This window comes from Cervus canadensis, chromosome 33 (assembly GCF_019320065.1).
Source record: "Cervus canadensis isolate Bull #8, Minnesota chromosome 33, ASM1932006v1, whole genome shotgun sequence".
Taxonomy (NCBI): domain Eukaryota; kingdom Metazoa; phylum Chordata; class Mammalia; order Artiodactyla; family Cervidae; genus Cervus; species Cervus canadensis.
Window position 1 is genome coordinate 9,797,622 of NC_057418.1, and position 24,591 is coordinate 9,822,212.

Genomic DNA, 24,591 nt, shown 5'->3' on the forward strand with positions numbered 1-24,591 from the left:
TTTTAACCCATTGTCTTCCCATACTAGCTACCCTGAAATAAACCCAGTAATTACCAACTTTGAATTCCACTTTAGTCTATCAGTACAGTGCATTGTCTTTTTTATACATTTTAATTTATTCAAATTTTTAATGATTTGACAATTTTATTAGCAATACACTGATCCAACAAAGGGTGGAAATATAGTGTGGGACAATCTAAAAAAAGTTCACTGGTCATCTCTAGCCCAAACTCTGAAAGGAATTTATATTTTAGGAATAAATTGCCTCAGTTTAGACAGAAGTCAAAGGTAATATTTTATAGTTCACATGATAGGTAATATTGTGCCATCTATATACCAATAAGAAATATATTCTAATGGTGTGTACTATTAGGAAATAAGCAGCAAGTAAAGTTGGAAGAACTAATTTCCAACATTAGATCTACAAAAAGAAAATAATTATCACTCCTTCAAACAGCCAAAGGTCTTGAGATAGAGGGAATGTTTGGTTGATTGGTTGGTTGGTCGTTTCATTTGGTGAGAAAGTGAAAGTGTTCATTGCTCAGTCATGTCTGACTCTTTGCGAGCCCACAGTGTAGCCTACCAGGCTCCTCTGTCCTTGGAATTCTCCAGAGGAGAATAGTGAAGTGGGTAGCCATTCCCTTCTCCAGGAGATCTTTCTCACCCAAGGATCAACCCCAAGGCTCCTGCCTTGCAGGCAGATTCTTTATACTCTGAGCCACCAGGGAAGCTCCAGCAGCAGAGCAAAGCTAGGCTTCCAGCACTGGAGCATCTGACAGCATTCTCAGAGATGCCACCCGTCTCAGCAGCCCTCTCCCGAGAAAGACACTGAGATAGATGTAGGAAGAACCAACAGGCTAGAAATCAGGATACCAGAGCTCAAATTTTAGCTCTGCCTTTAGAATTGTGTGACCTGGATTAAAAGAGCACTTAAACTGGGCTTCACCCAAAACCTACTGTCCCTTTATTTCTTGATGCTATTGTGAAGTCTGTGTGCCATGATGAGGCCTTCGGATTTTATCATAAGACACAGGGAGACCACTCAATGGGAGGTGGGGAAAGAGAGCTGGTCCTCAGCGGAAGCAGGGCCCATGAGAGGAGAGGAAGGCAGTCACTGGAGCTACAGTGAGGGGAGAGTCAGCAACTGCAACTCTGACACCATCTAACTCTAAGCAGGAGGTATTGTTCAAAAGAAAGGTGGTCCAGTGGCTAAGACTCTGTGCTCCCAAAGCAAGGGGCACGGGTTTGATCCCTGATCAGGGAACTATTAATAAGATCCCAAATGCCACACAGCACAAAGAACAAAAAGGCATAACCAAAGGTTTGAAAATGGACTGAATCAGATATTTGTACACCTACACTCATAGCAACGTTATTCACAAGACCCAAAAGGAGGAAGCAACCCATTTGTGTGCCAGGAAATGAATGGAAAACGAAGCGGGGTATAATTCACGCGATGGAAGATTATTCAGTAGGACAATAAGTCTACATCGGACGATAGGTCTTTAAATTACCCAATATTTTCAATTGCCCACGCTTCAGTTTCCTGTCTGTGACAGTGGTTAATTTCACATTTAGTCCACACTGAGCCGACTAATATGCTCATCAGTCATCTAGATTTCTTTTTTTTTTAACGTTACTGTAAACCTCCTCCCCTAGGTAGAGACTATAAAACTACAATTTTAACCACGGTCTATCATGCCTGCTTTACTATGTGCATGCACTGCTCTAAGCTCTTTACATATATTACCTTATTTAATCTTCACAACAACCCTCCAAAGCAATAGTATTATCAGCTATAGTTTTCTTTTTTTAGTTTGGTTTTTTTTTTTTTTTTTGGATAATTGCTTTACAGAATTGTGTTGGTTTCTACCAAACACCAACATGAAGCAGCCACAGGGACAGAGGCCGATAATCCCCCCACTTAAACCTCCCTCCCACCTCCCTTCCCCTCCCACCCACCTAGGTCATTACCAGCACGGGTTTGAGTTCCCTGAGGCACACAGCCAATTCCCATTGGCTATCTATTTTGCACATGGTAATGTGTTAGAAAATAGGTACAGAGAGGCTAAGCAATTTGCCCAGGGTACCACAGACAGTAAGACTCACGTCTGTCATAGGCTGTAGCCGTCTGATTCCGGAGCCTGTCCCTTTAACACTGTTATTATTAGGGAGTGGAGTAAGATTTGTTTTACTACAAACCAGTTGTACATAGATAGTAGTACGCTGCTATTTTCAACTGTTTAATTCTTTAATTCACTGTGTCTCAAAGTAAATGTTTGGGTCTCCAATATGATTCATCTGAGTACTGTTTTTTGTTTGCCTTTTCAGCACATGCTCTCCAAAGTGGGAATGTGGGACTTTGACATTTTCTTGTTTGATCGCTTGACAAACGGTAAGTCACCCAAAAGAATTTTCACTAAAGTACACACCGTAAAATGGGATTAATTTTGTGAAAAACAAAATTTATTTTTAAACACTGTTATTCTTTATTTCTTTCTTTTCCCACGTTCATAAATCTACAGCCATTCTAGAAGGACCAGGGCAAAGGGAAATTAGTTCAGATGAAGAATAAGGGTTGAATTTAGACTTCAGATCTTAATACAATTTCCTTCTGGTCTTGATGACTCCAAAGGCATTTAAAAAGCACAGATTAGATCTTTCCTTGTGTAATACTCCAGCCACATGCAAAAGGAGGTCATTTGTTCTTAGTTGATGAAAACTAGAAACATAAAAGCATATCTGATCAGTCCTGCCTCTTACTGGAGCCAATGGTTTTGCACTTTTATTGAGTGAGTGAGTCTGCCCCATTGCAGGTATTGTTCAGATATGCTTGGCATCATGAGAAGAAAATAATCGCTGAGGATAGAGTATAGAAATGTAGATTGCAGCTGAAGGGAAAAGTGAAGTTCTTATTAACTCCACTTTTTAAATTCTTGTGCCTATAGAGGTTTCTCTTAAGAAAATAATAAGATCCTATTGTATTTTTAACTGCCCATTAAACAAATCTGATAATAGGGAATCAGTAAAAGACATCACATTTAATGCTGGCCGTCATCTACCATGGCCTTCCCAGGTGGTACCAGTGGTAAAGAACCCACCTGCCAATGCAGGAGACGTAAGAGACAACGGTTTTATCCCTGGGTTGGGAAGATTCACCCTGGGGAGGGCATGGCAACCCACTCCAGTATGCTGGAGAATCCCATTGTCAGAGAGCCTGGTGTGGTGTTACAGTCCATAGGGTTGCACAGAGTCAGACACGACTGAAGTGCCAGCACGCACACACTCATCATATACCAGGCTTGTGTTTTAAGTCATTACAAAAGGTTTTCTCACCATTCTATTCCTGACAAACAACACACAGTGGAGAGAGATACAGCCTCAGACCCTGAAACTGAACTCTGTGTGCATGCATGCTAAGTCTCTTCAGTCGTGTCTGACTCTTTGTGACCCTGTGGACTGTAACCCACCAGGCTCCTCTGTCCATGAGATTCTCCAGGCAAGAATACTGGCGTGGGTTGCCATTTCCTCCTCCAGGGGATCTTCCCCACCCAGGGATGGAACCCAAGTCTCTTTTGTCTCCTGCATTAGCAGGCGGATTATTTACCACTAGCGCCACCTGGAGAGCCTGAAAATGAGCTTTACACTGTGAAAGCTAGACCGTATAGGGATGTATCTCATAATCTTGTGTCTCTCTTTGCTCAAGTCAATTGAGAGATGGGGACCAGTACATGAAATTAACCATGAACAAAAGAATTAGTTCAATGGTCTTTATTAAAAAGAAAGTATAATCACAACTCACAAAAATATGAAATGAATATGTCAATGATTTTATTTAATTAAATTAATTACAGATTCAGTAAAATGCTACAGCTAGTTCAAAGGAAAATTCGAAGCAGTGAGAAATGCTGAAATGAATTTGTCCATAGCTGGGAAACTGGGAGGGGAAAATCAATTGTATTTCCCTCTAATTTCATTTTCATGTATACAGACAAGAATCGTCTGCAATGATATTGGTTATCTAAAATTTTGATTCTTGTGAAATAGCTCGAAGATAATGAAAGCTGTAAAAACACATAGAATCAGATACCCTGGACGAGTGTGCTTAAGCAATGCATAGTTTTACATTTGAGATACCAGTCCTTTTCTTAGTCCATTTCAGTCTTTCATAAACTCTTATAATGCTTTTAAAATTCAAAGTCCTTACTGTCTAGTGAACAATATTTCTTGAATGCTTAACAAGTTATTGTAGCTTCAGTTTTGCACCTCTGCTGACTTGAGTTACAAAGTATCTCATGGTCAAATCTCATCTTGAATGATTTTCCAAAGGAAGAGTAGGCAATGTGGTGGCTTCAGTTCAGTTCAGTTCAGTCGCTCAGTCGTGTCCGACTCTTTGCGACCCCATGAACCGCAGCACGCCAGGCCTCTCTGTCCATCACCAACTCCCGGAGTCTACTCAAACTCATGTCCATTGAGTCGGTGATGCCATCCAGCCATCTCATCCTCTGTCGTCCCCTTCTCCTCCTGCCCCCAATCCCTCCCAGCATCAGGGTCTTTTCCAGTGAGTCAACCTTTGCCTGAGGTGGCCAGAGTACTGCAGTTTCAGCTTCAGCATCAGTCCTTCCAATGAACACCCAGGACTGATCTCCTTTAGGATGGACTGGTTGGATCTCCTTGCAGTCCAAGGGACTCTCAAGAGTCTTCTACAACACCACAGTTCAAAAGCATCAATTCTTCGGCACTCAGCTTTCTTTATAGTCCAACTCTCACATCCATACATGACCACTGGAAAAACCATAGCCTTGACTAGACGGACCTTTGTTGGCAAAGTAATGTCTCTGCTTTTTAATATGCTGCCTAGGTTGGTCATAACTTTCCTTCCAAGGAGTAAGCGTCTTTTAATTTCATGGCTGCAATCACCATCTGCAGTGATTTTGGAGCCCAGAAAAAATAAAGTTTGACTTCCCTGGTGGCTCAGACAGTAAAGCGTCTGCCTACAATGCGGGAGACCCGGCTTCAATCCCTGGGTCGGAAGATATCCTAGAGAAGGGAATGGCAACCCACTCAAGTATTCTTGCCCCTCCCCCAAAAAAGGGGCTCAAAGAAATATGGTGGGTTAGATACCCCTATAAATGTAAGAATCATTTGGAAACAAGACACATTTTCAGTGACCATTAAACTGTGCATTTTTTAAAATACTCATACAAACACATACACACACACAGAGACCCACACATGCGTGTGTATCCCTGCTACTGCCATAGGCAGACTCCTTTTAACACTTAATGTTTTCATTGCCTGTGGTATTGCGGAAATGTCTGAGTTAATTTTTCTTGTGCAATAAGAGAAAACCTGGGACCAGATCATAATAATAATATCCTTTGTACTTGGATAATTTCAGATCTAAAGAGGAAAAGAAATGATCCTATCAGAGAACTTTGATTACAGAAATTTTGGATCCTATTGTCTGTCTTGATTTTTCTAATAGTAATGAAAATGAATTAAAGCAACTGACTATTTTCCTATAGGAAACAGCCTGGTGACACTGCTTTGCCACCTCTTCAACACCCATGGACTCATCCACCACTTCAAGTTAGACATGGTGACCTTACACAGGTTTTTAGGTAAGTCCTTTTTTCCACGTTTCTACTCCATTTCTCATGAATAATGGCAGTCTACAATGCTGTTTAATATAAAGTGGTAAGAACCATAGCATGGTAGATGAAGACCTCATATTGGTCTTAAATTATCCATCTTAACTTTAAAATATAGTTTATCTATCTAAATTATTGAAAAAATATTAGTTATGCTTAGGCTTAAAATATAAAGGCTATGTGAAGACAGGGACTTTGCTGGTGGTTCAACAGTAAAGAATCTGCCTGCAATGCCAGAGACACAGATTCAATCCCTGTGTCGGGAAGATCCCCTGGAGGAGGAGATGGCAATCCACTCCAGTATTCTTTCCTGGGAAATCCCATGAACAGAGGAGCCTGGCGGGCTTACAGTCCAAGGGGTCGCAAAAGAGTGGGACATGTCCTAGCAACTAAACAACCACAGTGTAAAGACAACATCAAAAGCAGATAACTGTCAGAGAAGTTACTGATCTGTTCACATATTAACAAAACCCAAGCAAAGTACTCCTCAAATAATGCCACTCTGGACATGAGTTGTTGAAATATTCAATAGGCTTTTTTTTTTAATGAGAACTACTGTGTATCTAGCCCACATTGTAGATAGAGTGTTGTGGGTATGTTATTTCTAACAGTTTCAGTAACTCTGCAAGTTGGGTGTTATCAATATTTGGCCCACAGATAAGGAGACGTACAAAGAAGTTTTGTAACTTGCTCAAGGTCAACAAATTGTAATTGGCCGAGCCTCCATCCAAGCCCAGGTCTGTTGGATTTGAAAGCCCACCATCTTTCCACCCAACTGCACGGTCACTCTTCATCAAAAAGCAGTCCCGGCTCTCATTTGACTTTATGTATATGCTTATTTATCTTCCAGTGAATTACCCAGGGCAGGGTTTTTATGTTTTTATTTATTATTTATTTTGGCTGTGCTGGGTCTTTGTTGCTGCTCAGGCTTTGCTGAAGTTACAGTGCAAGGCCTTCTCTGGTTGCAGAGCATGGGCTCCAGGGCCCATAGGCTTCAGTAGTTGTTGCGCGTGGGCTCAGAAGTTGTGGCCCGCGGGCTCCGGAGCTCAGGGGCTCACCGGCCTCGCTCCTCTGCTGCATGTGGGATCTTCGCGGACCAGAGGGCGAACCCACATCTCCTGCACGGACAGCTGACTCTTTACCACTGAGCTGCCAAGGAAGCCCCATCCTTGGCAAAGGTTTAGTCACCAAATAACTATCCTCTGCCTCTTAGCATGTTCCTGACTTCTTTGACTTGCCACGTGGCAGCGCTTTGAATTTGAAAGCTGACTTGATACATCAAGAATGAAATAATGGCGATGGTGATAGCAGCAGCAGCAGCAGCAGCCAGGCTTATATGGTGTTTACACGTGCTGGGAACTCTTCTAAGAACTTGCATACATTAACCCGTTTCATCCTTACAGTATGCCTTTGCGATCAAAGCTATTATTATCCCCACTTTATAGAGGAGGAAATGAAGGAAACTTTCGGTTAAGTAACTTTCCCAATATACATAAGTAACAGAGCCAGGATTTACATATAATAGTAAGATAAACCTGCTGAGTAAAACGTTCATGTGGCACAACAGAAATATTGGAAAGCAGCCAGAGCAAGGCTCATTCCAGAAACGCAAATAACCTCAAGCTAATTGTGTTCAGAGAGATTGAGTGAAGTAATCCCCATGAATGGAGCCAAATAATTTCAATTTGTCTAAAGAGGGAGAATGCAGATACTGTGAGCATGTGCGCACACCAGAGTGCGTGTGAAAAAGCCAGTCAGTGACAGAAATAACACCAGAATCTAGAGCCATAGTCATAGGCTGGGCTGAGAGAATATGGCCACACTCGAAAATCGGGACGTTCTATACCCACTGAATATATTGCATCTTAGGCATTGCCTTGGTTATTAGCTGAAGCAGGCAAGTGGTTTCTGTAAATTGCAAACAAAATTGCATTATGTCTCTGGTATCAAGAGCACTCTGGTCCTTAGATTGGAAGGGCATGAAAGATAATCATTTGATCTGAATAAGACAGAAATAAATCTAAGGATTCCTCAGTTGGATCAATGAATTTCCACCTGAAGAATCCCAAGGTTTGCTCTGGTCTGTATTTGTTATTTAAGTGATAAAGCCATCTTTGGATGACAGCAGGGCTTTTTAAAAGGAAGCCTCTTTTATGGCCTATTATTCATAAATGGCAGCAAACTTAATTAAACTATAATGTGAAATAAAGTTGTCCTTTTCCTGCATATTTATTTTTCCTATGAATGAGAGCCTTCATGAATGCCAAAAAGAGGTGATTTATGAAGGTGGTGAGGAATCCCAAGGGCCTCACAAATCCTTCTAGCCTGTCTTCCCTCCTCCCTCTCCCTCTTCTCCGCTAACAGCCCAGTAGAACTGCCAAGCTGGCACACCACGTTCATTTCTAAGGCATCCCCGTGCTGCGCATTTGGGAGTTGCCGCTATTTTTAAGCAAAAGAGACCTTCAATAAGTCTGAGCTCTGTGTCCTGTTTTGTTTTTAGCTGATTGAGTTATCTGTTTACCTCCTAGTCATGGTTCAAGAAGATTACCACAGCCAAAACCCGTATCACAATGCTGTTCATGCAGCTGACGTCACCCAGGCCATGCACTGCTACCTAAAGGAGCCAAGGGTAAGGCAAGTCTGCTGCCCCCCCAGCCTTCTGAAAATGCCATGTAAACCACCTGCAGGGCCCCAGATCGCCCGATGGAACAGAGCAACTGGGTTATGAGTCATTTATAGCATGAATATAAATTGCTTATATGAAGGGTTCATGGACTTCTCTGGCAATCCAGTGGTTAGGGTTCTTTTCTGCCTTCCAAAGCAGAGAGTTTAGGTTTGATCCCTGATCGGAGAACTAAGATTCCACATGCCTCAAGGCCAAAAAAAATCAAAACATAAAACAGAAGCAATATTGTAATAAATTCAATAAAGACTTTTAAAAAAAATGGTTGACATCGAAAAAAATCTTTTAAAGAAAAATTTTAAAAAGGTTTCAGTATCAGCTCTGAAATCATGAAAGTAAGTAAGAAAGAAAGTATAATAGTCATGAAAGAAAGTAAATTTTCAGAGGTTCCCTTCTATAATTTATATATTTTCAAGGCTGCATTAGGACAAAAACAACCCTCTCTATGACAATCTGCATCTTAGCTATCTTCAACAATCACTAAAGTTAGCTGCTTTTGCCTTGATACTATGCCACACATAGTACCAGCACTGAATTTTTCTAGGAAGAGTCTCCCAGCTCATGTTTTTTGATCAGCAAGTAGAATTAAAACTCCTCGAAACCCAAGTTCCACTTCCTACTGAGGCAACTAGACATCCCGATTCCAGCCCAAGAGAACCTGTGTCGATCAAAGACATCTTTAAAGTAAACCCAGATGCAATATATTAATCAAAAATTTTAAACATGATGATAATGCTTGTTACTCAAAACCTAAACATTTCTTAGCCATATAAAACCTAGCTGTGTCACATATAGGATGAATTTTGTTAGGGTTTTTGGGAAATGACACCTCAGTCCAAGACTCTGTTTGGTTCAATCAGTTTTAACATCAACCACTAAATACACAGACATTCCCAAGACAAAACTGGGTATGCCTCATCCTTATAAAATATCCCAAATACCTTAAAGGTTTTTTTTTTTTTTAATCCTTAAGTAATTTGAAAACTGTAATATATCACAGTTGTATATTTAAAGTTAGTACTAGATTCCCATTTTCCTGCTTGTTTCCTTAGCTAACCTAAAAAAAAAAAGAAAAAACAACAGATTCTCACACATTGCCTCACTCTATTACACATTGGAGAAATATGCAAATTTTGCAATTCAGTCCACTATTGATTTCATATTCAAAGAAGTGGCAGTGATATGTGGGATGAAATAGGAAAGTGATTTCTTTAATGTGCCCATCGCTTTGGCTTCAGCTTTTTCCTTCACTTACAGCTTTCCTGGGAGCGAGGCTGACCTTAGACTCTGCCTGTCCCCACCCACCATAGAGAGCAGTGTTGCCAACAGGCAGTGTTATTACAGCAGCAAAACATGACAAGAGTAGCAGCAGGAAGGGAGGCCACCTGGAAGAGCTACGCAATTTGAGTTGCTGAGTTATTTTCCTCCCAGTTCTTTCTTCTTTCCTGAAATTTCATGGCGCTGTTACCTTACTGACAGCTTCAGAAGGTTAAGGTCTGAATGACAGGCCCAAACGATACTAATGCGATGATTCATTCCATGTGATTTAGCCAAAACAAAGGCTAGCCTATTTTGGGAAACACACCAATCAATCTCCCAACTCCGTTTTTTAACAGCTCGCCAGCTTCCTCACGCCTCTGGATATCATGCTGGGACTGCTGGCTGCAGCAGCCCACGATGTTGACCACCCAGGGGTGAACCAGCCGTTTCTGATCAAAACAAACCACCACCTCGCCAACCTGTATCAGGTAAGAAAGGCAACAAGATACATTATGGAGAACTGGTTTAGGCCCAGGACTGGAGCCTGAATCTCACACTTGGAAATAGCCTTCATTCAGGGTCAGCCTTAGTGATGACCACAGCCAAACAGCATGGATTTGAAATAGGTTCAGAATATCCCCCAGGGAAGATAAAATTAGTTTGCAAGGATATTCAAGGAATTAAGTTTGCTCCAAAGCAGGTTTGAAATTGTCCTAGGTCAAACAGGATTCCTGAGTCTACCTTCTCATGGTCTGAGACTGTCTGTCTCCATGGGAATCATCTAGTATATAATGGCCAGTTGAAGCCAGTCCTTGTAGAACTTCTATAAATTATACTTCCCAGGTGCAATTCTTATTCAGATTTATGTTACATCTCTAGGACCATTTGTTAATCACATTTTAATTTTTTTTTCTTGGAGTATGGTTGACTTACAATATTATATTAGTTTTAGGTATACAATATAGTGATTCAAAAATTTTATAGGCTATACTTCATTTATAGTTATTATAAAATATTAACTATATTCTGAACTTTTTTGGCTTCTGAGACAAAGGTATATTATCAAAGACAATAGGCATACTTTGTTGTTATAAAATATCTCAGCAGTGCTTGTAGTTTGGCCTGAAGAACTCTTATCTCTGATACTCCTTCAGACATTATAACCCTATATCATAAATGAATCATTCCCAGAATTTTCAACACAGTTTTTGGAAGACCTTTGGTTGTCATTAACAAAATCATTGCCTACAAGGGAGTCATTGATCTCAAATGTAGTAGATCTTTTGGGGGGAAAAAAAAAATCAGTGGAGGAAGAATTTCTGAAGGATTCCCAGAAAACAGATGTGTTATATAAGATGGTAGAGCTTGAGGATGCATTAATTTCCAATAAAGCACAGCTGGAACATGAAACAAAGCCTTTTCCCATTCACCTGATTAGCTTTTGGTCCATATAGGAAGTGGCACACCAAGGTTTATAATCCCCCTGGTACATACTTCAGCACTGGGCTCTCTTGGGCTGTCAGCCAGTACCTGAAGCTAGGGTAATGATGACCATAAAGAGGACAGGATGACAGAATTTAGAAAAACTTTTCATGATGTTCAGTTCAGTCGCTCAGTCACGTCCGACTCTTTGTGTTTCCATGAACCGCAGCACACCAGGCCTCCCTGTCCATCACCAACTGCCAGAGTCTACCCAAACCCATGTTGATTGAGTCAGTGATGCCACCCAACCATCTCATCTTCTGTCGTCCCCTTCTCCTCCTGCCCTCAATCTTTCCCAGCATCAGGGTCTTTTCCAATGAGTCAGCTCTTCACATCAGGTGGCCAAAGTATTGGAGTTTCAGCTTCATCATCAGTCCTTCCAATGAATATTCAGGACTGATTTTCTTTAGGATGGACTAGTTGGATCTCCTTGCAATCCAAGACACTCTCGAGAGTCTTCTCCAACATCATAGTTCAAAAGCATCAGTCCTTTGGCGCTCAGCTTTCTTTATAGTCCAACTCTCACATCCATACATGACCACTGGAAAAACCATAGCCTTGACTAGACGGACCTTTGTTGGCAAAGTAATGTCTCTGCTTTTTAATATGCTATTTAGGTTGGTCATAACTTTCCTTCCAAGGAGTAAGTGTCTTTTAATTTCATGGCTGCAATCACCATCAGTAGTGATTTTGGAGCCCCCAAAAATAAAGTCAGCCACTGTTTCCACTGTTTCCCCCATCTATTTGCCATGAAGTGATGGGACCAGATGCCATGATCTTAGTTTTGTGAATGTTGAGCTTGAAGCCAACTTTTTCACTCTCCTCTTTCACTTTCATCAAGAGGCTCTTTAGTTCTTCTTCACTTTCTGCCATAAGGGTGGTGTCATCTGCATATCTGAGGTTACTGATATTTCTCCTGGCAATCTTGATTCCAGCTTGTGCTTCCTCTAGCCCAGTGTTTCTCATGATATACTCTGCACATAAGTTAAATAAGCAGGGTGACAATATACAGCCTTGACGTACTCCTTTTCCTATTTGGAACCAGTCTGTTGTTCCATGTCCAGTTCTAAAAACTAAACAAAGAAAATAAAAATTAGAACTAAACTTACTAAACTATCTCAGAAGCCAAATCTATTGCTTGGGGAAAGCATAAAAATATGACCAGGGGAAAAAATGAATGACTGAAATGAAAGCTCCCAAATAGATTTTCTCTTCTTGTTGTGTTTTAAATCTGATTTTTCAAATGTCTTTAAAGAATATAAAGTAACAGAACTGACTGCTTGAACCCATATAATGTAAAGTGAAAGTCACTCAGTCATGTCCAACTCTTTGCAACCCCATGGACTGTAGTCCATGGAATTCTCCAGGCCAGAATACTGGAATGGGTAGCCCGTCCCTTCTCCATGGAATCTTCCCAGCCCAGGGATCGAACCCAGGTCTTCTGCATTGCAGGCAGATTCCGTATAATGTAAATGCCTCCCTAATTTTAATTTCTCAACGTCAAATAAATCACATCAATGGTGTTAAGAGAGTATCTACTCTACTGCCTGATTTGTACATAAAAATAAGGGTCATAAAACTGTGCTTTGACATGTATAATAGTATATATAAAACATGTAGTGAATGAATGTTTAGACAGAAAGTCAGAAAGAAATATGCCAGATGTTAAACATGCAAAAAAATAGGGAAGTAAAAGTAGAATTTCATGAATTAACTACTCACTGCTAATGAACAAAAATTGATTCTCAAAAGAAAGATATTGCAATCTATCTTATTCAGATACTAAAAATGGTCTCAAAAAATGGATTCCTTACTCAAACTTTTAAAGTGTAATTTTTAATAATATTTCATCTCTTTGTTAAATATAAGCATTCCAATATAACCAAATTCTGCAACCTTTTCAGCAGAGCATACATGTATATTTTGAACTAGCAACTATTTAGTACATGCATCAGATGATATATTAATATCTAGGAGTACAAAGATAAATAAAATATAATCCCTGCCCTTGGACATTGGTGCAAACTCAGATGCTCAAAATGTGCAACATCCAAGAAAACTTAATCCCAGTTTGAAAAATATTAGAAGAGTTAGCCAAAGATATACATATATACCTCTGTATACTTACATAGAAACAACTTTTTTTAAAGCCTCTGAAGAATAAATACCCATGCTGTTCTTTGTATACAAAGATGTTGCAACAATAAAAAGAGCTTTTTTTTTTTTTTTTCTAGCAGTGAATTTATGCATCTCAACTGTCTGGCCTGATCCTCAATAGGAAAGAGAAGGATCTTTGGGCTAATGACTAGATAGAAATTGGCATAGAAGACTAAAAACCACATTCAAGATATTAACTTCATCAGTCCCCCTGCTCAAACAGTCTTGGACTCTCTTGAAGGCCAGAGATCCATGTCTTTAATTTAGGAACAGTGTTGAAAACAAAACAGTATCACTTAATGTCATAAAGATACTTCTAATATCCTAGAGCTGTCTAGTATAAAAGTATAAAACTTTTATCAGCCAAATTGGGACTTTACATATTAAAAGTAAAAATTATTAAGAGGACCTGAGAATAATATGAGATCTTAATTTTGTCCAAAAAAATATGATGGCTTTTACATTTGGCTATTTACCATTGCTTATCAAACACCATTTCTTATTGACAATATGAAGAAACTCCTAAAAGAGAAAGAAAATTCCTTTTAAAATTCAGTTCTGGGACTTCCTTGGTGCTACAGTGGTTAAGACTCCATCCTGCCAATGCAGGGAGTGTAGGTACAACCCCTGGTCAGGGAACTAAGATCCCACATGCTGTGCCGCACAGCCAAAAAAAAAATTTTTTTAATTCAGTTCAATGAATTATATCTTGTTGTGTCTTGAATCTTTATTCAACACTTACTGTGATTCAGAAAGTGAAGTCCCTCAGTCGTGTCTGACTCTTTGCGACCCATTGGACTGTACTACCAGGCTCCTCTGTCCGTGGGATTCTTCAGGCAAGAAGACCGGAGTGGGTTGCCATTTCCTTCTGCAGCAGATCTTCCCCACCCAGGGATCAAACCCCCTTCTCTAGCGTTGCAGGCAGATGCTTACCCTATGAGCCACCAGGGAAGCCCTGCAAGAGTCAGACTATGATTCAAACACTGGCTAAATGACTTTATCTATTATATTATTTAATCTTCACAGTAGCCCAGTTAGGTAGGTACTATCATCACACCTATTTTCCAGAAAAAAGAAAATTGCTATTAAATTTAAGAGCTTCCCTGGTGGCTCAGATGGTAAAGAGTTTGCCTGCAAAGCAGGAGGCCGGGGTTCGATCCATGGGTAGGGAAGATCCCCTGGCGAAGAGAACGGCTACCCACTCCAGTATTCTTGCACAGAGAATCCCATGGACAGAGGAACCTGGCAGGCTACAGTTCATAGGGTTGCAAAGAGTCGGACACGACTGAGTAACACTTCCTTATAATAAACAGCTGATTAATGGCAGAGCTGGAATTAGAACTCACGGCTTCGATCTCCAGAGCCAAAATGCCTAAGTCCTGTACATACCACCTCTAAAATTCATGTTAATCACCAACAATACGCAGGAAACTAAGAACTCTCCTGCAGGGCCTCCACCAGGAGACAAGTAGCTTAAAGTGGGAGAGCCTTTGCTAAGTACTCTGTAGTAGCTGGCTACAACCCAAACGTGATGGGAAGACAGAGGCGAAAGACAGACTGACTCTGCAGATGGTTTCTGGAAATAAAAAATTAAAAGAAAAAACCCTTCATGGCAGAAGAGTGATATAAATGTGGTCTTGGAGTGTGAGTAACATTTTGAGCAGCAGGGCAGAGAGTGTAGCACAAGCACAAGCCGGTGTACTTCGGGGATGTCAACCCGCGATCCAGAGGAACTGCAAATGGACTGTCTCCATGGCCTTGAGCTGAGCTTAGCCCTGGCATGAATGGCCTTACCCTCAGCTCAATGACTTGGGCATATTATGATGAAATGTATATTCTCTCTTTGATAGACCCTGTAGATTAGTTGTATGGAACATGACCTGGGTCAGAAAGTCTTCCCTCTGCATTAAGTTGTCAATGAGGAACTGGCTTAACTCTTTCGGTTTTCAATTTCAAGGGGAAAAAAAAAAATCATGTTATGTAAAATATCAACCCAACAAGACCATTAAAAACACATGATATTTAAAAATCTTTGGAAATATAGCCTTTTAGTCTACCACGGCCTGTTGGTTGAGACATCAATGAGACTTCAGGAAACTATATGCAGATTTTCAGGTGATGTACCTATATGCATTTTTCTAGGGAGGGGATCCATAACTTATATTCATGTTTTAAAATGAGTTATAGATTCAGAAATTATTAAGAACTGTGATAATGAGTGAAATATATATATATATATACACACATACACACACTATATAATATATACACACATAAACACATATATATTACATAATGGGTGAATGCTTGCAATAATATCATGTGTAAGTGTCTGACTCTTCGAGACCCAACAGACTGTAGCCTGCCAGGCTCCTTTGTCCATGGGATTCTCCAGGCAAGAATACTGGAGTGGGTTGCCATGCCCTCCTCCAGGGCATCTTCCCAACCAGGGATCAAACCCAAGTCTCTTACATCTTCTGCATTGGCAGTCAGGTTCTTTACCACTAGCGCCACCTGGGAAGCCCAGTATATATACATATATATATATATAAACAAAAACTGTACATGCAGACACATTTACTCAACAAATATAACCAAGAAGCTATGCCAGGAATATGTGGCTTTGAGAACGCCCTGTGCGTGACTGTGTACAATCCAGAATTACTACAAATGAGATAAAATGGAAGAGGGCTTCCTCTCCCTCCTTTTGTTGGCTGTGCTCGTTTAGTTCTAATAAATAAGAAGATCATTGCCTAAGGCCCAGCCTGTGCTTCTGCCCTGAGATAAAGAGAGTCAGGGCGGCTGGAGTGAAGGCCAGGTCAGGGGACTCTCTCCCATTGTCCTCTGTCTGGGTCAGACTCACTGGCTGAACTGCCAACCCAAGTTCAACATGAAGACCATAAAGGCGTTTCCACCTGGCACCTCTCTCATCAGACTGGAAGCAGTCCAGGTGTCTGTGGTGAACTCAGAGGGTGCCTAAGAGCGTGTGAGAGATACAGTTGAGAATTATTTTCCCTGTCCCTCCACCCGCCAATCTTCCAAAATGTGGGTTCAGCAGTTTTTCAAAATAAACATTAAATCAGATATGATATTGCCTATTACAATTATAAAAGGGATTGCTTTCAGTTCAACTCAAAATCTAGAATATGATACCGATTAACTTATTTACAAAGCAGAAACAGACTCACAGACATAGAAAACAAGCTTATGGTTACCAAAGGGGAAGGCGAGGATAAATTAGGAGTTTGGGGTCATCTGATACAAACCACTATGTATAAAATAGATAAGCAGTGAGGATGTATTGTATAGCACAGGGAACTATATTCAGTATCTCGTAATAAAACATATAAAAATTTTAATTGCTTTTGATAGAGTCCAACTTCATATTAACTATTGACAGAGCAACCCAATGAATAAAATAATTGTTCCATGAAGCATCATATTTATTGCATTCCTTACTTGTCTTGCAGAGGTTTATAGTCATTTTTCTTAGTCATTTATCATAAGCACTTAGAAGAGGCCAGCATTTTGAACCACTTTTTATTCTTGACGACTCTGAACTGTGAATATGAAGTTGGCAGAGCCAGGAGACATGTTCCTCCCACATGGTCCTATGACTACTACTCTAACAAGCAACTGCAAGGATTATATGTAACCCCATAATTTTTGCAGCATGAAAGATGTTTGGGGCAAGTAGAGTGAAAATTGTAAAAAGGAGGTTCAAATTTGATTTTCTGTTTCCTAAATTTTCTGCTGTTCATCATGAGGCAGCTGTTGTGTGGCACCTCCATGGCCCTGATCCGAATGAACCCAGACCTGCCCCATGGACAGCAGTTCAATGTCCATCCAGGCTCCTTGCCCTCAGAGCAGTATCTTTGGCAGATGCAGATCAAACAAGAGAAAGACCTCTTCCAGCAGGCCGTAAACATGGCAGTGCTGTAGTTTCTTCAAGGGCCAAGGTCTTGTTCAGGACTCAAGGAGTTTCTGTTCCCCTGAGACCTCCTGAGCTGGGGCTCTGGCAGCGTCACCAAGGAGACCACTGGGCTTGTTAGGGAGGAACTCAGTGACTTCATTATCTTCTGGAGTCTTGCTTCCCGGTTTCGTGAGCAATTAAAAATGAAAACACAGACTATGTTCCTGTTGTTGTTTTTCTTCCTGCCTCCACTGGTTGAAAAGGTATAATTAAGTCTGAGTCTTGTTGTACACCAGACTCAGTTTATCAACATCAGTCTAAGTATTTTAATCAAAGAAAGTGTCCAGTAAATAGGAGGAACAAACAACAGCCGTTTAAAGCTGTTTTGTATGATAGCAAATCTGCTCTGCCAGATTCTCTTTGACAAATAGACTCTTGATTTAATTTGAAAACCTGTGTTGGTGGTTTATTAAATGCCAGATGTGTTGTTATTCCGGAACAAAGGGATTGTTTTGTTCTTAGGGTGGATAATACTTGATTATTCAGATAAAAGGGGAAATAAAGGTTTTGTAGTTGGGGTTTGAAGGGTTTTATTTTGTTCAAAATAAATTCTGATAGGTTTTGTTGCCACAAAGGTGGATGTTTACTCTTTCAACTTTACAATGAAGATTATTCTTAAGACTACAAGTATGAAGAGTTTGTGATACCAGAACACATTGTCATTGGGATGATGTGAAATTGTTGAGCTGATGCTTCTGGAAGTAGACAGATGATGTACCTACTGGGGGAGTCCCAAAACAGGACTGGGATTCAAATGGCTATTAAAGTGGTATCATCTCATCCTATGTTCAGGTCTCCATGAGCATTTCTAATGACTTTCTTCTTTTTTCAATCCATCTTTTGCTGATACTGGTCTTTGAGCTGCTGTGAAAGTCGGTGAGCCTATAAGAGCAGAATCACCACCCGTTTGTTAAGACAAAGATACCTCCCTATGAAACACCAGTACCTCTCAGCCTGCTCACCCCCAATCCTCCCCAAGTGCAAGGCACCAAAATCTTTCATCCTCTCATCTACGCTCAGCCTTGCCTGGCTCCAACCCTTCCTCCACTGTACGGTCAAAATGAGTTCCCGAAACTCAACTGTGACACTTAGATGCCTGCTTAAAATCCCACTGCCCTCAGGATGAAGTCCAAACGTCTTAACCCAGTCCACAAGCCTCATTACGATCTGACCCTCACCACACTTCCTAGCTCCACTTCCCACCATGCCTCTCCCGGGCTCTATGCATCATCCAGAATCCCTGAGCCAACGTGTGTGCCAGGCAATGGCAATACAGAAGATGAACAAAACAAATAAACATGCCTGCTTTCTACTAGGGGAATCGGAAAAATAAGTAAAATACATGGTATGTTAGAATGTGATCGTTTCTAAAGATTAAAAAATAGAAGGACTTCCCTGGGAGACTCCAGCTCCCAGTGCAGTGGGAGTGGATTCAGCCCCTAGTTGAGTTCAGTTCACATGCTGCATGGTCCAGAAAAAAAATTTTTTAATAAAAAAAAATAAAACAGGGAAGGAAGATCTAAAGTGTCCCCCTTACTCCAGGTCTTCACACACATGCTTCTCCTGGCTGTTTTAATGAAATGCACTCCCTCCATATTGCCTGCATTTCCTGACTCCTCTTTAACTCACTCAGCATTTTTTTTTTTTTAACTCACTCACCTTTTTGATCTCAACTTGGACATATCTTCCTCCTGAAAGCCTTCTCTTTCTTTAAACATCCATCTTCCAGGCCCCTCCTATATGATTTCACAGTCCTGTCTCACTTCCTCTGTTATGATGTTTATCTCTGGAAACAGCCATGTCCTGATTCAACCTCCATATAACACCCCTCCCCTAGTCTGAAAGTTTCTAGCCACCTACCTTTTCCACTGCTGTATGCTCAGCGCTTGGCACAGTCCTCATGGTCTGTGCATATTTGTTGGGTGGTGGGAGGTTTGCTGAAAGAGTAAGTGGTTGGATACACAGACTGGACCCATGCAGCAAGAAAGGCAGAACCTGAGTAGCCTTGAGAAATCAGGAATATAGACAGTAGTGAGTACACACAGGGACCCAGAGTGAAAATCTGACAGAGTCAGCAGCACACAGACCAGAAGGCATCTACCCACACTGTCCACTCAGTAGTCACTTGTGCTGATTACTACTGTGGGATTACCCACTGCGGGATTACCCACTGTGGGATTACCCACTGCGGGATTACCTACTATGGGATTACCCACTGCGGGATTGCCTACTGTGGGATTACCCACTGCGGGATTACCCACTGCGGGATTACCCACTGTGGGATTACCCACTGCGGGATTACCTACTGCGGGATTACATACTGCGAGATTACCTACTGCGGGATTACCCACTGTGGGATTACCTACTGCGGGATTACCCACTGCGGGATTACTTACTGCGGGATTACCTACTGTGGGATTACCTACTGTGGGATTACCCACTGCATTCTTACTTCCCTACATCGAGTGTACCATGAAGACTGAGAAGCATTATGAAAAATTCTTTATGATGATATATTCATATTTGTTTATCTTGCAATTGACAGATGCTGCCTCTTATAGATGGTTCCTAGGTGGTGCTAGTGGTAAAAAACCTGCCTGCCAGTGCAGGTAAAGGCAGGTTTGATTCCTGGGTTGGGATGATCTCCTGGAGGAGGGCATGGCAACCCACTCCAGCATCCTTGCCTGGAGGATTCCCATGAACAGAGGAGCCTGGCAGGCTGCAGTCTATAGGGTCACACAGAATCAAACACAACTAAAGCGACTGAGCATGCACTCATCTACTCTGTATTCTTCCTGGAGTCATTTACCTGATCCTGGTCATCTGTGAGTAAACAGTGGAAGAACCATTGCTATAGTAACTTTTAAATCTCTTTGGCTTTTACCTAAGTCTAAGGATTTCACAACAGAAAATTCCAAGTCTGGCTTTTATCAGACCAAAAAATTAACAGGACTCTGTCACTTTTACAGTTACTTAAACTTTTGCAGCTAGGGAACTTTGGGGTTTTGGAAGTTAATTACTCCGTACCCACTCAACAAATATTTACTTATATAAATGGCACTGTGCCACATACTGGGGCACAAAGATGAATAAGATATGCTCCTCGTTCTCAATGGCAATCATGTATGGCAGCAGCTTCAAACCAGGCTTGTGTGCCCCTGGGGATACACGAAGACTTTCCAAACGGTGCCCAGGCATGAATAGTGCTCACAGAACTCATTTTCAGCTCCTTAAACTGGGCTGCCTGGAATATGCTCACAGGACAGTCCAGCCAGTTCTGCTTTCCCCTCCTCTTTCATGATTACCCTGTTTCCACTGTTCAAAACAAAGGCATTTCTTTTATCCATTCTGCATATTGCATCTTGCTCCAGTTGTGCTGATATTGTATATTGCCCTTGTGTGAAAAAATACCAAAGAAACAACCAAAAATATTAAAGGAAATCTCCCATAACTGAGGGACTATAATGTTCCCAGCTGTCTCATGAATGGAGGCATTGTCAAAAATTTTTATTCTCAAGCATAATTTTTCCACATTTGAAATATATGTATTTTGATCAGTTAGCTACTAATAATAATCACATTGTAAACTCCAGCTGGAAAAACATTTACTACTTAGAGCCTGATATTAAGAAAATTTGTTCAATTAAAACTTCAGTTTATAAACTTATTTTTGTTGCAGAGAGATATGATAGGGTGATGATCAAAGAATTTCACACATGAAAATATATTGCATTAAAATAAAATTCTATGGGGAAATAGGATAATAAGTTCTAGAGGGAAAAGAATTAATTTCTTATTTTTGACTTAAATAATAAATTATTCATGTGTTTTCTTAAATAGGTGATAAACGGGCACTAAATGCCATTGGTATTTAGATTCCCTTGCATACATTTGGGACTTCCCTGGTGGCTCAGATGGTAAAGAATATGCCTGCAATGCGGGAGACCCTGGTTTGATCCCTGGGTCGGGAAGATCCCCTAGAGAAGGAAATGGCAACCCATTCCAGTATTCTTGCCTGGGAAATCCCATGGACAAAGGAGTCTGGCAGGCTACAGTCCATGAGGTCACAAAGAGTTGGACATGACTGAGTGATACATTTAATACATAAAAGAATGATATAATGGTTTCATATTAAAATATCAATATCCACAAATAGGACATTGCATATTTTGTTTTACCATAGAAATTTGTGATTTTAAATATCAATTTAAAAAAATATAGGGAGAGTATATTTTTCAAAACTCAAATTTTAAGTGTAAACAAACAAGAACATGTGAAAATTACTCATATGTAGGAGCAAGACTGGGCTTCCCCAGTGGTTCAGCGGTAAAGGATCCGCCTGCAATCCAGGAGCCACAGGAGCAGCAGATTCAATCCCTGGGTGGGGAAGATCCCCTGGAGGAGGCATGGCAACCCACTCCAGTATTCTTGCCTGGAGAATTCCATGGACAGAGGAGCCTGGCGGGCTACAGTCCACGGTGTTGCAAAGACTCGGGCATGATAAAGCAACTTCGCACATCCACACATAGGAGCAAGGCCCATGAACAAAGTTGTTATAAGGTGTTTTGGATATTCCAATAGAAGCTTGGGTTGGGAATGAGGAGCTAGAAGAGGGACCTGTCAGTTCTGTTTGGAGAACCAGGTAAGTCTTTCCTAGCAGATGGCAGCAATTGATCTCAGAAATAAGAAGTCTGTGTGTGTGTTTTGGTGTGTGTCTGTGTATGTGGGCATATGCATACACACATTCATTTCTGACTTTACTAAGGTCATTTTGCTCACTCTTTTTTAGAATTATAAAATCCTTTATTAAAATTCTTGTGCAAATATCCAGCATTATTCTAGATCAAGATATTGAGGAAACCTTTTCATCAACTCTTTGGGGATGATGTGGGTGATAATAAAGTAATTTTAAATAACAAGGTATGTTAGTGACGTCTTAAACAAGGGTAGATGTTTATTTCTATCCTTCATAAAAGAGGCTTGGAGGTTGACCATCCAGGGCAGTCATGGTGGCATCACAAAATTAAGAATGAAGGACCCAAGATCCTTTTAGTCTTCAGTCTTCTATCACTAGGGTGTGACATTTGTCCTCATTGCCCAAGATAGCTGCTGACCTCTAGCCATTCCTGCCACATTCCAAACAGTGAGAAAAAAGAAAGGGATAAAGCAAAAGAAGCTTCTCCCAGTGGAAACTGTTCCCTTTAAAACAACTTTCTTGAATATCCCACACAGTATTTCTGTTTACATTTAATGGATCAGAATTTAGCCAAATGATCCCACCTAATTGTAAAGCAGTTGGAAATTGTTCTCTTTATTCTGGACAACCGTGAGACTCCTCTTAACCTGCTCCCCTTGCAGCTTCCCCATCTCAGGTAATGGCAACACCATCCTTCCAGTTGTTCAGGCCAGAAACACTGAGTCCTCCTCACAAGTACAGAAATCAACCACTCTCCCCACTTCCACCTTCCTTGTGCAAGCCTCTACCAGCTTTTGCCTGGATAACCCTCGCTCCCTACCACACACACCTCTTTCTATTCTTATCCCCTACCAGAGTCTATTTTCAACATAGCAACCAAAGTGATCTTATTTAAAGTAAGTCATATAATTTCATTCCTCCCAAACTCCTGCACCGGATCCATGTTTCTCTCAGAGTGAAAATCAGAACCTTACAATGGCCCAAAGGCCGCATGTGATCTGGTCTCTCATTGTGTCTCCAACTCCTAGGCCTGATGTGTCCCCTCCCTCACTGCACATGGACCTCACAGCTGTGTGCTCCCTCTTTGGGGCCTTTCCTTTAATTGTTTTCTCCAGAAAGTGTCTTCATCAGCATGGCTAGCTCTCTCCTGCCTCCAAGTCTTTGCTCTAATCTCATCTCTCACCACTTTCCCTTCCCCACCCCACCCCCAAGACTCAAATTCCCACTATTCTGCTCTACTTTCCCCTCTTTCCTTACATTTACTATCTTCTGGATGCCATACTTTTCCCCAAACATTTATTACGTTTACTGTTTATTATCTATCTCTCCCCACCCCTGCCACCTCTAGCTCTTTGCCTCTTCTCTTCACTGGTCTATTCTAAGCACATATTACAGTGCTAGGAACATAATGAGTGTTCAGTATACTTGTGCAATGAAATCAAGGAATTTGTTTGCTTATTTATTTAGCAAATTAATAGAAAGTACTTTCTTGGTGCACGGCATAGAGTTGAGTGGATACGGCAAGAACGAGACAGGCTTCCTGCTGACATGTAGTTCGTAATCCAGTAAGAACAAGAAGTCCATACACAGCCATCACACACATCAGTGGGACCTAGTCTAGCTGGCCTCTGGACGTGAGGAATGCTCAGAGAAAGAGCTATAAGACTCAGAGGAGGGCCAGGTTCTTCTCTAGCTGGATGATTCCAGGTGGCTTTGTGGATCGAGCATTTGAGTTGAACTTTAGAAGACAGGTTTTAGTTTGATTAGGAAACACAGAGGAAAAGGAATTTGAGGAAAATAAACCACCTTGAAAGGCATGAAAGCGGCAAAAGGAAAGGACATTTTCATATATTAATAATTTAATAATTTTCTCAATAATAAGTTATAGTTTTATTACTATGGTATAATTTATTCGAACGATAAGACCTCTGTAGGAAAGAAGAGGTAATGGTATTCGATTATCTCAAACATACAGGAACAAAATGATAGTTGGGACAATTTTTAGAAAGCATTGAATGCTGAACTAAGGAGTTAAGCCTAACTTGTCCAGTAGGGAACCGTTGTAGGGTTTGGAGCAGGGCATTGGAGAAGGCACAATCGTACTGTGCTAGCTCTCTCCTGCTAGAGTGAGCAGGAGAGAATTAGCTGAGCTCTTTGAAGGCAGCAGTATTGTCTTATTCATTCTTGGACCCCCAGTACCCACCATAGCACCTGGCATATGAGTAGCTGCTCAAAAAATATTAGTCTATAGTTCAACCAATGATTAGGGAGATGGTAGAAACTTCTGTCAGATAACTCACATTGTGGAAGTTGTGGGGAGGATGGATAGAAGAAAGGAGAATTAAGGAAAATAAAGCACTAAAATAGGGTCACTTTGGTGAAAGGAAGGGATGGGTATAAGTGACGCCGTGATGGAAGAATCAACAGGACTCAGAGACTGTTCAGATGTGAGGGCTGAGAGTGGCTGAATGATGAATTCTCCCCCAAGACTACCTAAATCTCAACTTATATTCAAACTATAGGATTTTTTGAAATGACACCAATTTGGGGATATGTTGCAAGAATTCCAGTGTGGATTTAGAAACTAACATCTAAGTAAAACAATCACCCAAAGATCTTTTTAACATTTTTCAGGAGAGGACCATGCCACGCGGCATGTGGGATCTCAATTCCCTAACCACTAGAA

The 24,591-nt window shown here is 40.9% G+C and overlaps 1 protein-coding gene across 5 annotated transcripts in view; it reads left to right on the forward strand.

Annotated features, from left to right (window-relative positions):
* Positions 1–24,591, forward strand: part of PDE7B (phosphodiesterase 7B) — a 367,556-nt gene that overhangs the window by 318,512 nt on the left and 24,453 nt on the right. For all 5 annotated transcript variants that reach the window (XM_043457265.1, XM_043457268.1, XM_043457267.1 and 2 more), the window contains 4 exons: positions 2,332–2,395; positions 5,529–5,624; positions 8,183–8,283; positions 9,954–10,085. In XM_043457265.1, the coding sequence (XP_043313200.1) occupies positions 2,332–2,395; positions 5,529–5,624; positions 8,183–8,283; positions 9,954–10,085 (393 nt within the window). The remainder of the gene's footprint in view (positions 1–2,331; positions 2,396–5,528; positions 5,625–8,182; positions 8,284–9,953; positions 10,086–24,591) is intronic.